This window comes from Triturus cristatus, chromosome 8 (assembly GCF_964204655.1).
Source record: "Triturus cristatus chromosome 8, aTriCri1.1, whole genome shotgun sequence".
NCBI classification, from domain to species: Eukaryota; Metazoa; Chordata; class Amphibia; order Caudata; family Salamandridae; genus Triturus; species Triturus cristatus.
Window position 1 is genome coordinate 860,004,128 of NC_140591.1, and position 14,874 is coordinate 860,019,001.

Sequence of the window (14,874 nt, forward strand, 5' to 3'; positions counted from 1 at the left end):
AAAAAGTGCCCAAAATGTGGGTCTAAATTTCCCCACACCGACCTCCATCAGGTGTGTAACCTTTGCCTCTCTCCAGAACACGAGGCTAGAGACTGCCCCGCCTGCAAGTCTTTTCGATCGAAGAAGACCATCCGAGATCGAAGAGCTCGACGCACCATGGCGCACTCATCCTCTGCAGCTCCACCGGACATCTTCGGAGACGGCGCCGAAGCTTCGGGGCAAACACACACCGAGCAGGAGGAAGACGTCGTCAGCGCTTCCGAGGCCGACGACTCCGACGTGGAGGACGTTACACCAGCGCAGCGGGCCGTGAGTACTATGCCCCCTCCCACCCCCGCGCCGAAAACCAAAGAGACTCAGGTTACTCCCTCGCTTGCCGGCCTGGGCAAAACCAAAACCAAAGCTTCTATCACCCCACCTTCGGGCCCGGTGTCGAAGCCTCCAAAGTCTCACGGCAGCTCGGGATCGAGCCAGCCGACGCCCGGTGCCGAAAAACAGCATCCGGCACCGAAGAAAGCAATATCCAGCTCGACTCCGAAGCCACCGGTGCCGAAGCCTGGACACTCGGTGCCGACCAAACACAAACACAAATCTGTCGGCACCGACGCTCCGGCGCCGAAACCTCATTCGACGCCGAAACACCCGGAGACCTCAAGAAAGCATGGCGCACACAAACCATCGAAACCCTCGATTCCGAAATCACCGGTGCCGACAAACGATTCGGCACCATTGGCTCTGTTTACACCAGACCCTTTACAAAAGACTCTGTCCAAAGATCCAAAGACTGGGCTTTTGACTTTAATTACCAAGAAAAGACGCCTTGATACTCCGGCTCCTCCTCCTCCACCCAAAAGGAAGGACTCTGCTACTTCTCCCCTCAGAGTGCCCTCCCCACTACCGCCTCCCCTACCTCCTCCACCCCCTCCACCCCCTCCACCTCACAGGTCTCCGCCACCTTTACCTCACTACGACCCGGCCCCATCCCCAGATCCGGATGACGGGGACCCGGACAATTACCCGGCGGACGCCCCAATGGATCCCACTCCACCAGGGACCCCAGATCCATGGGAGGATTACAATAACCCTGATATACCCGATATACCTCAGGACGACCTATACCCATCCAGGCCGTCTCCTCCAGAGGACTCCTTAGGGTTTCATCATTTAGTGCAGAGAGCAGCACACTACCATGGGGTGGACATGCACAGTGAACCAGTGGAAGAGGACTTCCTACTGGATACATTTGACATACAAGACAAATCCACTTCTATTTTACCCATGCTTAAGGGTGTCACCAAGCACGCTACAGAGGTGTTCAAAGACCCTGTCAGGGCCAGAGTACTGAACCCTAGAATAGAGAAGAAGTACAAGGCGGCACCCACAGACCCTGCATACATCAAGGGCCCTGCTCCCCTAGATTCCCTAGTTGTCTCCACAGCTAGAAAGCGGGCTAACTCCCAATCCTCAGGAGATGCCCCACCGCCAGACAAGGAATCTAAACTTCTGGACGCGTCTGGTAAACGCACCGCCTCCCAAGCTGCAAACATGTGGCGCATTGCAAACACACAAGCACTGCTTGCGCGATATGATAGAGCACACTATGACGAACTAGAGGCTCTTATGCAGCACCTTCCAGAAAAATACAAGCGCAAGGCTCATGACCTGATACAGGAGGGTAAACTAATTACAAACACCTCCATTAAGTGTGCCCTCGATGCAGCCGACACTGCTTCTAGAGCCATAAATACCAGTGTCCTGCTTCGTCGCCATGCCTGGCTCAGGATCTCAGGGTTCAAGCCTGAAGTCCAGGCATCCATACTCAATCACCCCTTTGACCAGCAAACTCTCTTTGGGCCAAAGGTAGACGAAGCGTTGGAAAAGATGAAAAAGGACACAGACACAGCAAAGTCTATGGGGGCACTCCAAACACAAGCCTCTAAACGTTCCTTTCGACGCTCGTCCTTTCGTGGCACAGGCAGAGGCTCCTCCACCGATAACGCCTCTACCTCCTACAAGTCCCCTCCTCAAAATACCTTTTCAAAGGGCAATCAAAGAGGTGGTTACAGAGGCAACAACAATAAGGGCAGGGGCAAAACCAACAACACCCGTTCTGCCACCCCACCCGCACAATGACTCCCCTCCGCTCCCCCCAGACCATCCCACTCCGGTCGGGGGCAGACTGCAACACTTTATCCACGCATGGGAGTCCATAACATCGGACAAATGGGTGACCCAAATCATTCGGTCAGGGTACTGTCTCGAGCTAACATCTACCCCACCCAATATCCCACCAAGGCACCGTCCAATGTCTCAAGAACATTCCACACTGCTCAAACAAGAGGTACTCTCACTCCTCCAAAAACACGCTATAGAGCAGGTCCCCGTCAATCAACGAAATCTAGGGGTCTACTCCCTATATTTCTTAATACCAAAGAAAGACGAGACCCTCAGACCCATTCTGGACCTCCGGCCTCTAAATGCCTACATACATTCAGACCATTTTCACATGGTCACCCTACAACAAGTCCTCCCACTCCTCTGCCAGGGAGACTTTCTCACAACCTTGGATCTGAAAGACGCATACTTTCACATTCCAATACACCCCTCTCACAGGAAATACCTCAGGTTCGTGGTGGACGGGCAACATTACCAATTCACGGTTCTCCCCTTCGGGGTCACCACCGCACCACGGGTGTTTACCAAATGCCTAGCAGTAGTAGCAGCACACCTCAGACGTCAACATATTCACGTCTTCCCCTACTTAGACGACTGGCTGATAAAAGCCGCGTCCTACCACCAATGCGTGCAACATTCAAACAGCACCATCCAACTGCTCCACCAGCTAGGCTTCACGGTGAACTACCAAAAGTCCCACCTCATACCATCTCACACAAAGCAATATCTCGGGGCCACTATAGACACCTCCAAAGGTATTGCCTATCCAAACTCAGCCAGAATCACAAGCATTCAAGCCTTACGCAAAACATTCCTTCCTCAACACTCTCTTCCAGCAAGAGTGTTTATGAAGCTCATAGGAATGATGGCGTCTTGGATCTTCATAGTGCCCCATGCAAGACTCCACATGCGTCCACTTCAAGAGTGCCTAGCACAACAGTGGAACCAGGCCCAGGGTCAGCTGACGGATCTGGTGTTGGTGGACGGCCGCACACATCACTCTCTGCAGTGGTGGAACACCACAAACCTTTCCAAAGGGCGGCCGTTCCTGGACCCGGTTCCTCAGGTGATTCTAACAGCGGACGCATCGCTCTCCGGCTGGGGAGCGCACCTCCTACACCTCACCATGCAAGGTCTATGGACGCCACAGCAAAAATCGCTCCACATCAACCATCTGGAGCTCTTGGCGATCTTTCTAGCCCTAAAATCTTTCCAAAAACAGATTTCGGGCAAAGCAGTCCTCATTCGCACAGACAACATGACTGCGATGTATTATATACAAAAACAGGGGGGGACACACTCTCCCCAGCTCTCCCGCTTAGCCCAAAGCATATGGAGATGGGCAATTCCCCAAAACATCTTTCTCCTGGCACAGCACGTTCAGGCGTACAAAACACCATGGCAGATCTGCTCAGCAGACAAACGCAACAACTACACGAATGGGAACTGCATCCACAAGTTCTCCACCCATTCTTCCAACAGTGGGGGCATCCTCAGATAGACCTCTTCGCCACCCACGAAAACAAAAAATGCCCAAGCTTCGCCGCCAGATACCCACACCCATTGTCCAAGGGCAATGCGATATGGATGAACTGGTCAGGGAGATTTGCATACGCCTTTCCACCTCTCCCACTAATTCCATTAGTGGTCAGGAAGCTACAACAGCACTCCCTCACACTCATTCTGGTAGCTCCCACGTGGGCCAGGCAGCCGTGGTACACCACGCTACTACAACTATCAGTGGTACCACATCAAAAACTGCACCTATCCCCATGCCTCCTAACCCAGAACCATGGAGAAATCAGGCACCCGGACCCAGCTCATCTCAACCTGGCGATCTGGCTCCTGAAATCTTAGAATTCGGATTCCTTAACCTTCCCCCTGATTGCATGAACATCATCATGGAAGCCAGACGTCCTACCACTAGAGCATGCTATGCCGCAAAGTGGAAAAGATTTGTAATTTACTGCCGTAATAATACAATCAACCCTCTAGATGCATCCATACAGCACATCATATGCTATCTGCTCCATCTTCACAGGTGTAACCTGGCATATTCATCCAGACGCCTACACCTAGCAGCGATCGCTGCTTATCTACAAAACAGACAGCATTTATCACTCTTCAGAGTGCCCGCTATTAAAGCCTTCATGGAAGGCCTTAAACGAGTAATTCCTCCCAGGGCACCACCTTCCCCTGTATGGAATCTAAATTTAGTTCTTACACGACTAATGGGTCCGCCCTTCGAACCAATGCACAAATGTGAGCTACAGTTTCTCACCTGGAAAACAGCTTTCCTTGTAGCTATCACTTCCCTTAGAAGGGTTGGTGAAATACAAGCGTTCACCATACAGGAACCCTACATACAAATGCATCACAGCAAGGTCATACTTCGCACAAATCCGAAGTTTCTGCCCAAAGTCATTTCCCCCTTCCATCTCAATCAATCAGTGGAATTACCTGTCTTCTTTTCGCAACCCCAATCTGTTGCGGAAAGGGCCTTACACACACTTGATGTGAAAAGGGCGTTGCTATACTACATACAAAGAACGCAACCCTTCAGGAAGACTAAACAATTGTTCGTTTCCTTCTCTCCACCACATAAAGGCAACCCCATTTCAAAATCAGGGATAGCTAGGTGGATTGTAAAATGCATACAAATTTGCTATCAAAAGGCAAAGAGAACATTATCTGTTCCTCCTAAAGCCCACTCTACAAGAAAGTTAGGGGCTTCTATGGCTTTTCTAGGGAATATACCCTTAGATGACATCTGCAAGGCAGCCACATGGTCTACACCGCACACCTTCACAAAACACTACTGTGTAGATGTGCATTCCAAGCAGCAAGCTAGGGTGGGCCAGGCTGTACTAAAGACACTTTTTCAAACAGCTGCAACGGATACCGGTGGTCGCCGCTAAGGTTGGGTACTGCTATATAATCTATGCTAAGTGTACAATCTGCAGCTCATATGCCTCGAACGGAATATGCTACTTACCAGTATGCATCTGTTCTTGGCATGTAGAGCTGCAGAGTTGTACACGCCCACCCGCCTCCCCGGCTACCTGTATCCGTTCCAGTACATCTTATTTAGATACAACACATGGGTTTCTCACTGTTATTACTACGCTCCATCATTTCCCTGTTGGCGAAAAACAATCTGAGGATGGAGCCGAAGCCCATGCGCAGTACGGACCGAAGGAGGAGTCACCAAACTCGTGACTTCCAAAGACTGTCCAAGAAGAAAAACAAACTGCAAACATCCGGGCCCAACACCAGATGGCGATCTATGCTAAGTGTACAACTCTGCAGCTCTACATGCCAAGAACAGATGCATACTGGTAAGTAGCATATTCCTTTCTCTTGGATCACAAGGCAGAAGTGTCATAGAAACGTCCCCCAACTTTAGGATTTACATAAAGGAATTCCCATATTATCTACTATGTTTTGAGCTTTGTATTTTATCAGTGGTGCCTTGTACTTTGTAGGAAGTGGCAGTTGGAAGCTCATCCTCAAAGAATATAATCTGTGTTCCTTGCTTTGCCGTTTTCTGTAGTGAATCCTCAAGAGTAGGATTTTCTAGTCTACATTACCAACACCATCTTGGTGCTTGATGTGCTTTTTAGGTCTCGCCTGACCCAGCGCATGCGCTGGTCTGGCGAGACTTTTTGAGAGGGCTCAAAAAAGTGCTACCATGGCCAGCCTAGAGCTACAGTGCATGTGTGTGGGCGCGCGCCACGCTTGATCGCGATCACTTTCGCGGCCGCTTTAATGTTTGATCGCGATCACTTTCACTTTCGCGGCCATTTTGAATTTGCTCCTTCCCAGGGGGCACATTCACAAACCAAGTTCTCTTCCGTGCAGGGGCGGCTATAGCAGCGTGTGTATATGGGTGATTCTTCAGTTATATTCGGCAAATTTAAATTTTCTTATGAAAGGACCAAAAGTTGAGCATAAGCCACTGCTCTCTGTGTGATTTTATTTGGTATTATTTGAACAATTACTACATCACACGCATGTCTCAACCACCAAACTGCTGGCATTTCACAAATTATAACTTATTTCCTTCCTCTATCTACGCATTCTTTGATCCCGTATGACTGATGTTGTGCCTGTGCAAACACATTTTTGGCCAACCCATTGGTGTAAACCCTACCTATCAATCTCATGCTGCTATCTTCGGTAATCCTGAAATATTCTAATGGTTACATTTCCACATTTTAGTCCATCGTGTGAAGGGTTCCACACTATTAAATAAAAACCTAGATTAGTCTAGACATTGTTTTGGGCAGCAGTTTACCAAACCGTATTATACATTAGTTATTATACAAAAGCATAATTTAATTAATCATTTCTATTTTCTGCATAATTCTATCGAGGTCTGAAGAAGGAACACCACTGACAAATAGCTCAGGCCTTGAGGTTAAGGACTTCCTGTCCCAATAAAGAATGTTAATTGGATAAGCAGGGCTCACAGAGCGCTTCTGCTTTTCACTACATGAAATTGGCGCACCTTGTTATATTCTAGCATAATTCTATGCCAGGATTGAATTTGCATACTCTCCTTAGTCTCTCCCTGTAGTGTTGGTCAGTTGTTACTTGTAGAGACGTTTTAAGGCAAAGTGAGCTATTGTTCAGGGCCCCGACCTTACAAGTCAACTTTCTCTGTCTGACCTCTGTCTAACTTTATATCTAAACCTTTCTCTTTCTTTCTTCCTAACTCTGTCTCCATTTTCTCAGGGTCCTCTTAAGAATTTTTCGGGTCCAATGCAAGGCATATTTTATTTTTTTGCAAACACTTTTTATTGGTTTTGATTGACCCCATTTCAGAAACTTTGTATGGCATAATGTGGGCTTGAATTAGCAGAAACTGGGTAAGAAAAGTCAAAGTCTTTCCCGAAAAGGGCTCACAAAAGATGTCTTGCCCATTGCCACAGAATTCCTTAAGACGACACTGGTTACCTGGTTCACTTGGAGAGAACATCACTTTCTGCTAGACGACGTATTGTCTAGCTGCCACCTAGCTCTCTGACCAGTACCTAAATATGACTGTGATTAGCCTGCCTAGGCTCATGCAAAATCCATAGATGAAAACGACAGTGCCGATGCTTATGCATATATAGAGGAAAAATTAATATGGTGACTAAAACAATGGAGGACAGGCCAAGGGACCTGGTTCTTCAAAAGAAATGTAGATCTGGACCTGTATATTCATGCCTAAATTTGGTTGTAGATGTATGAATGTTTTGGATTTCAAACATTTCCACAGGTGCTTCTGGAAAGCTGAGACAATCAACTTTCCTGTAGTACTAATGGACTGTGATTTAATTGGAAAAATAGAAGTGCAGGTGCTCTGTTGCAGAGTACCTGCTTGTTTCTGAGAAGTGCCAGTACTCTCCAATTAAAAGTATTACGTCGCTCTTGAAAAGTGCTGGTACTCTCCCTCTCAAAATAAAACAAGCATTGGCATAGCCAATAGGTCTCGCCTTTGGGACCTTATAAGTGTTTAGCCATGCAACAGTTGATGTTGATGTTGTTGCACCAAGTATATTGTGCTGCATAACTAAACACTTATAAGGTCTTAAAGGCGAGACCTATTGGCTATGCCAATGCTTGTTTGTCTTAGGCCCCAGTTGTTGCTTTTTCTTTAGAAACTTATCTGCAGATTTTCTTTCCTAGACAGATACTTTGGAGGAGAGCTGCAAACTTAAGACAAACAATTGGGCTTACTACCTGTGCATGACTGTAATTCCAAGCCCTTGTGTATTATCAATTATATATGTATTTATATTAATACTCCTCCCAGAAAAAGACAATTAAAATGTGTATGATTTAAGATAGAAGCACCAATCAAACTGATCTGGAACTGAATAACTGGACCTTTGCTTGTAGATTTCTGCCAGAACCCAGCGATATCTTGCAGCTGTTACCACAAGCTGGCAAAAAACTCAATTGTGCTCATCCTTGTGTCAAAGTCTAATGAAAGTTATATGCTTCTTTCTTTGTTCGGTGCTGGGAACTTGGCAGTCCTTTCTCTTGTGGTTTTGTGTTGTAGCTGCCCTAGAAGAGAAACTATTCCCTAACTCTATCCAGAAATCTGACACAGACTTCTAGCCGCAGATTCCTTACCTTAGAATTATTCCCAGGCTTCAAACTGTATCCAAAAATGTTTAATGAGCAGTACCCCTGTGCACTTGTTGGTGGCTTCGTTAAGCTCAGCGTGGCGTTGTGGGTGTCATCTGCACCAGAAATTATGTTTGCGGTGCTTATATAGGCACCACCCAGTGTGCAGGAGCATCATTTTATTTTCTTTCTGCGCCAGCCACCACAGATCCAGTAAGAGCTACCTATCAGTCACTTTTTGACTAGGTTTGTTTGACGTTTTGTCTTAGTCTTTTTGTAGGTTTACCTCCTGGTGTTGCAGAAATGTCACTGAAGGACAGCTTCAAGCCCTGCGGCGCCTGTCACAGACAGCTGTCTGTGATAACCAGCACCTGGTATGCCTCTGATGCCTTGACCGGGACACGACCCAAAGGCCTGCCCCAACTGCTGCACCATGCCCCCAAAGGCCTTGAGGTAGTGATCCCTCAAGCTTATGGCAGCTCGATGTGCGACACAGCAGCGATCGATGTCCCAGTCAAGAGGAAGGCCCTGGGAGAGGTCGCAGATCTAGAGGTTATTGTCGCACTCCAAGTTGTTGAGCCATTCGGGTAAGTCGAAGTCTCACCAGCAGAAAAGAAGTCTAAGTGTGCGTCCATTGGCCGATGAGACGAGGGAGCATTGCCACTTGAGACCTGACTCTGCGGTTGAGCCAGCACTTTAGTTGGCTCCGCTCCTCCCCGACTTTCCGGGAGCTGGAGTGACCCCCACTCCATTGCGAAAATTAGTACTCCTATTTGGTTGGCACATTCCCTTTGATGCACTAAGGTTCTCCTTAGATATGATTTAAGCACTACTCAACTGATATTGATTACTGGATTTGAACTATGAAATCTACAATATATGCTGATCGCGTACATGGTGCTTGTGAGGTCAGGTGTAGTGCCTGACTTTGGATACCGTATGAATTTAATAGTGAATACTCTTTGGGTTACTTGAACCTACTTAGAATTATAACACATATAGTATGAGATAAACACTGGGAATCCAATAGCATGGTAGACAATTTTAAACACGTATTCCTTTTCTTTTGCCACCCTTCTATTAACGTTATTTATCTCAAATGAAGTAATTTTCCCCTTTTTGCGACACTTTTTGCAACTACCTTTTTGCTTTACTCACTAATGGGTCACAGGTGGCACGGATGGGATGTCCTCTTGTTTCACAGACCCTGGTGAATGGACTGGGTTAAAGAATTCTAGAAATTCCTCTGCTTTTAAAATTTGTATTTTTATGTTATAGCCCTGATGAAGTCTGCTGTCACAGGATACAGCATAGACGAAATACATGTTGGCAAGGCAATTGGGCTAGTGACAAGACTGAATGTGTGGACTAATACCCAGTCTTCCCCTACCTTGACGTCTGGCTGTTGAAGGTGGGCTCAACCCAGGCTGTCGTATCTCACCTCCAGACTACTGCCAACCTCCTGCATTCGCTGGGGCTCACTATAAACGTGCTGAAGTCACACCTAACTCCTTCTCAGACACTCCCTTTCATCAGAGCTGTTCTGGACACAGTCCAGTTTTGTGGCTTTCCTATCGAATGGTGAATTCCAGGTAATCAGGCTATGATACCGATGTTTCAGCCTCTATCCTGGATATCGGTATCACTGACTGTGAAGCTGCTGGGCCTTGTGGCCACCGGCATCCTACTTTTGACACATGCTGTTGGCTTATGCAGACTCTGCATTGGGATCGGAAGTGCCAGTGCGCGCAGCATTAGGGGAATCGCTCCTACATGGTCCAGATCTTTGAGGGACCTGCAAAGGAACTGCAGTGGTGGCTTACGAACTGCGATTCGGTCAGCGGCAGACCCCCTTCTCTCTTTCAAAACAAGTTTTGGCAGTAGGGACAGATGCGTCACTCCTGGAATGTAGCGGCCATTTGGGAGAGGTGAAGATCAGATGACCGTGGTCTCCAGCAGAATCAGGACTCCACATCAACCTGTTGGAGCGCTGAGCAATCTGATTGGCATTGAAAGACTTTCTACCCTCCATCCAGGGAAGGCTAGTGTAAATGTTCACAAACAACACCACTGCCTTGTAGTACTACAACAAGCAGGGCAGGGTGGGGTTGTGGACCCTTTGTCAAGAGGCCCTGCTTCCCTGGACATGGCTGGAGCAGCAAGGCATATCCCTGATGGTTCAACCTCCGGTATGTTCACTGAAGGCCAGAGCGGACAAATTCAGCTGAAGGTGCGTAGCGGATCACGAATGGCGTCTAAATTTGGAGGTGGTGCAAGGTCTCTTTTTCAGAAGGAGGGAGAGCCTTGGTTAGATCTGTTCTCCACTGACAAAATGCAGAATATCAACAGTTCTGTGCACTGGAGTATCTAAGGCGGCTTTCGCTTGGAAACTTCTTGTCCCTTCCGCCCATACCACTCCCATCCAGAGTTGTCCAGAAGATCAGGAGTGACCGGGCCCAAGTCATCCTTGTGGCTCCGGATTGGGCACAGAGTCTTGTATCCTCAGCTGTTGAGCATGACCATCAGTCCGATCAAGCTGCTCCTTCTAAAGGACATTGTTCCAGCATCAAGGGGGGTGGGGTGTTCTCCACCAACACATGCCACCGCTCTGCCTTCTTGCGTGGAGATTGAGCATTGACAGCTTTTGACCTTCCACCCAAAATCTGTAACATTATCTTGGTAGCCAGGCGTCCCTCTACCAAGAAGGCTTATACCTGCCATTGGGCAAAATTGTGGCATGATATACAGAAAAAAAAAATGATCCCTTTTCTCTTTTCTCAGGTACTCCTGTTCGTTCTTTCCCTGGCCCAGCAGGGCTCTGCTCTGGGCACTGTGAAGAGATACCTTTCTGCAGTCTCTGCCTTTCTTCGGTTGCCTGATCAACTTTTCCTTTTCCAGTCCCCTATTGTGCATAGGTTTTTGAAAGGTCTGCAAAATATGTTACCTCTCACTCCTTTCGTTATGCCCCAGTTGGGACCTCAATCTTGTCCTCACTTTCATTAAATGCGCTCCCTTCGAGCCTCTGCACAATTGTCCACTCAGGCTCCTTTCTCGTGGCAATAACATCTACCCAGAGAGTTGGTGAGCTTTAGGCCTTGTCATCCATGCCTCCTTATCTTAACATCTACCCAGACAAACTGGTTCTTCCAGTGAGAGCTTCCTTTCCTGCGAAAGTGGTCACTCCATTTAACATAGGCAAAACCATCTCTCTGCCTACTTTTTACGCTCTGCCTCATCCCTTCAAGGAAGAGGAGCGACTTCACTGTCTAGACCCAAAAAGGGCTTTGTTGTTCTACCTTGACTAGATGAGAGTTCCAGGTGGATGACCAGCTCTTTGAGGGATATGTTGGAGTAAAGAAAGAATGGGCGGTGCAGAAAAGGACAATCTCCAGACGGATTATACTCTGCATTAAAATCTGCTACGCATTGCCTAAGAAGCATCCCCCCTGAGGGTTTGCGTGCTTATTCCACCAGAGCTAATGCTGCAACCACTGCGTTTGCTCCCGGAGTTCCGGTCCTGGACATCTACCAGGCAGCAAAGTGGGCTTCCCTGCACACGTTTACCAAACAATACTGTCTGGACAGTCAGGTCCGTAGGGACGGGCACTTTGCCCGTTCGGTCCTTTAGGAATTCCTCGTGTGAAATTGGTCCACAGACCCACCTCCGGGGAGGTATTACTTGGGTATCTATTCGAAGGTAAGGAATCTGCGGCTCGAAGTCTCTATCAGATGAGCAAATTACTTGCCTTAAGTAACGCCTTATCTAGTAGAGATTCTATCTAGCCGCAGATTCCTTTCGGACCCACACATCCTCCCCGCTTTGCTAACAGGTTTCTAGGTTCAAGGCTGTTTCCAGTTCAGGGCCCTAGGTTTTTCACATCAATGGTCACTGTACTTCGTGGTTCCGCTCTTCTGGTGTTGAAAGTCGTGAAAAGTAACTTCTGTCAATGCACCGATGCCTACATAGGCACTGCGAACATAATTTCCAACGTGGATGACGTCATGTGGAGCCGAACGACACCATCTACCAGCGTGCTGTGGGTACTGCTCCTGAAAATGTTTCAGATCCAGCCTGAAACCTGGGGATAATTCTAAGGTAAGGAATCTGCAACTACATAGTCTCTACCAGATAAGGTGTTACTGATGGTAAGTAACTTGTTCTACAAGCTTAGAGGATAACACATTTTCATTCAGAGTTAAATATTGCTTGACCCTTAGTATGCATCTTGACCAGTATGGTGAAAAGTCTGTCTTATCAAACTGTGTTTCATGCATAATTTTTCAGAACGTTTGTTTTCTATTGTTATGTTTTTGTTTTCTCATCTGGCAATCATTGATGAATGTTCTTCAGGTCAGACCTTTATTTGTTAAAAGGTATACATTACTGTTAGAATCATACCCTTAATTTTGGGAAAGCAGTCTTAATACTGTGTTTGTTTGCTTCCTTCCAGGAGAATCAGAGTCTGTTTGGAAGCAGCTTATTGGGGCTTCGGGATGATGACAATGATCTGAGTCAGGCTCTCTGCTTGCCAATTTCTGTTTCTGAAATTCTTCAAGCTAATCAACAACAAGGAGTAGGTATTCTGTAGGCAACTAGTGAACAGTACACTGCTGAATCTTTTTCTAGAGTCATTTTTAAAGTGGCTCATCTTCTTCAAATTCACGCAATTTTGCAATTTTTCTTTTTAAATTACTTTTAATCCTCGTATCACAACAGTGATCTGTATCTAATGCTAAAACTACCCTTGTGAATGCATGGATAATGATCAGACTTCTAAGGATTATTATTTTCAGCAATCCTTGTTATTCCTCTAAAGCATGCTCCAAACGGTGAGGATGACCAGCCAAAGATCATGAAATAACCCTCCTTACCGATCTAGATTATGTATCTTCCATTAAACAATATTCATGAGCTATCTTTATTTTTATAATTCTTCATTTGTATTTCCAAACAACAGTATGAGAACAGAATCTCAAGTTAGACTACAGGGGCTATATTCCAAACCATGATAAACAATCAGTAAATCACATTAACAATCATTAATGCACTGCAGAAACATCACCGTCAATCATGTGACTGCAGATTGTACATTAGAGCTTCACAAAAGCAGAACCCCACCTGTCGAGAAATCCAATATCCCCAATCTTGTATACTCCCTCAACGCAACACTATCATGCTCACATTTCCTTCCATGGCATTCAGAAGACTGGGTTTGTTTCCAATTGGTACAATTAGATGTAGGTTAACCTGACCTAGAATCATCCAGATCATTTAACTTACATATTGCGAAAATAGTGCTCAGTATAGGGCAAACTGTGCAGGGTAAAAGATGATTTAAAAGGTTTTGGAATTCGGACAGTGGAAGAGATCTGAGCCCATTGCAGGGATGTGAAGAGTCCATGTTTCCAAGTGTCTTTGAGATTGTGAAAATCATATATTGGCACCCTAAAGGGAGGACTGGGAGATGGTGCAGTGAGGTGTGTTCTAGATAGACATGCTGTGCATAATTCTGCCACTTAGTGGTTGGATCCGGAAGTGCTATAGTGAAAATTAATTTTCTAGTCCCGGGTCAGTGTTGACTTAGACTGAGCCTGGGTATGACATCAGCCGTAAGTCTACAATGCCCCAAAACATGACCACCATTTTAGACACTTTTTTCCATTGTTTAGAGGGGCTCCATGGAAGCTCCCGAGAACACCTAAAACCTGTTGATGGTTAACGAAGAGCTACTGACTTCGACTTGGTCAGAAAATGGTATTGGTAATAGGTGGGGTCCCTGAGTTTCTTTCACGCCATCTTGAAGCATGAGCACAATTTTACCATTCTGCAAAATTTGCCATAGGATGTTCACCCTAAACAATTATCATCTAGTATGCATGTTCTTTTTGCCAAACAACCATAAAGTCTGACTACTGCTACGCTTGCTCTCCTTTTAAACCGAAGACTCTTATTCACAGAGACAGGGTGCTCCAGGCCCATTGGGCAGCAGCAGATATGGCCAAGACATCTGTGTTTAAAACACACAGAAAGAGCATGCTGTTAATAGAGGAAATGGGTTTCTCCAAAGACAACGGGTCTGAGAAAGCCCGGCGGCGGAACACCAGGAGGACCCAAACTCTGAAGTTGTTCAACGGAGGGTTGACATTTCTGGCCATAAAAAGGACCCTAAGTCTACAGTGCCCCACTCCAAAAGTCCATCTGAGCCATCGAAAGACCAGGCATCCAATTTGCCTTTAAAAATTCTGAAGCTGAGATCTTCAAACAAGAAGTTAGATCCGATTAAACAGAAGGCTTAGACACATAAAAATATTGCAACTTCCATTCCTACCCGTTCTAAAAAGGCCCCCGGTAACGAGTTCTCAAAAGTTGTTGGCTTGATATCAGAAAATATGATCAAGGTCATGGAGGGACAAGCACCCTCGAAAGACAAGTCCCATGGGAACAAGAAAGCCTCAGACATCGACAATGTCAAGCGTTATAAGAGAGCACTGTACTTAGCCATTCAGCTTATAGTTAAAAAGAACAGAGCCTTGAAGGAATCTATGACAGTAACATGAGCCAATTGTAAAGATGGGTGG

General features: G+C 46.6%; 1 protein-coding gene across 4 annotated transcripts in view; it reads left to right on the forward strand.

Moving 5' to 3' along the window:
- TBC1D23 (TBC1 domain family member 23) overlaps positions 1 to 14,874 on the forward strand; it is a 558,574-nt gene that overhangs the window by 254,224 nt on the left and 289,476 nt on the right. For all 4 annotated transcript variants that reach the window (XM_085622378.1, XM_085622377.1, XM_085622376.1 and 1 more), the window contains exon 9: positions 12,747 to 12,869. In XM_085622378.1, the coding sequence (XP_085478504.1) occupies positions 12,747 to 12,869 (123 nt within the window). The remainder of the gene's footprint in view (positions 1 to 12,746; positions 12,870 to 14,874) is intronic.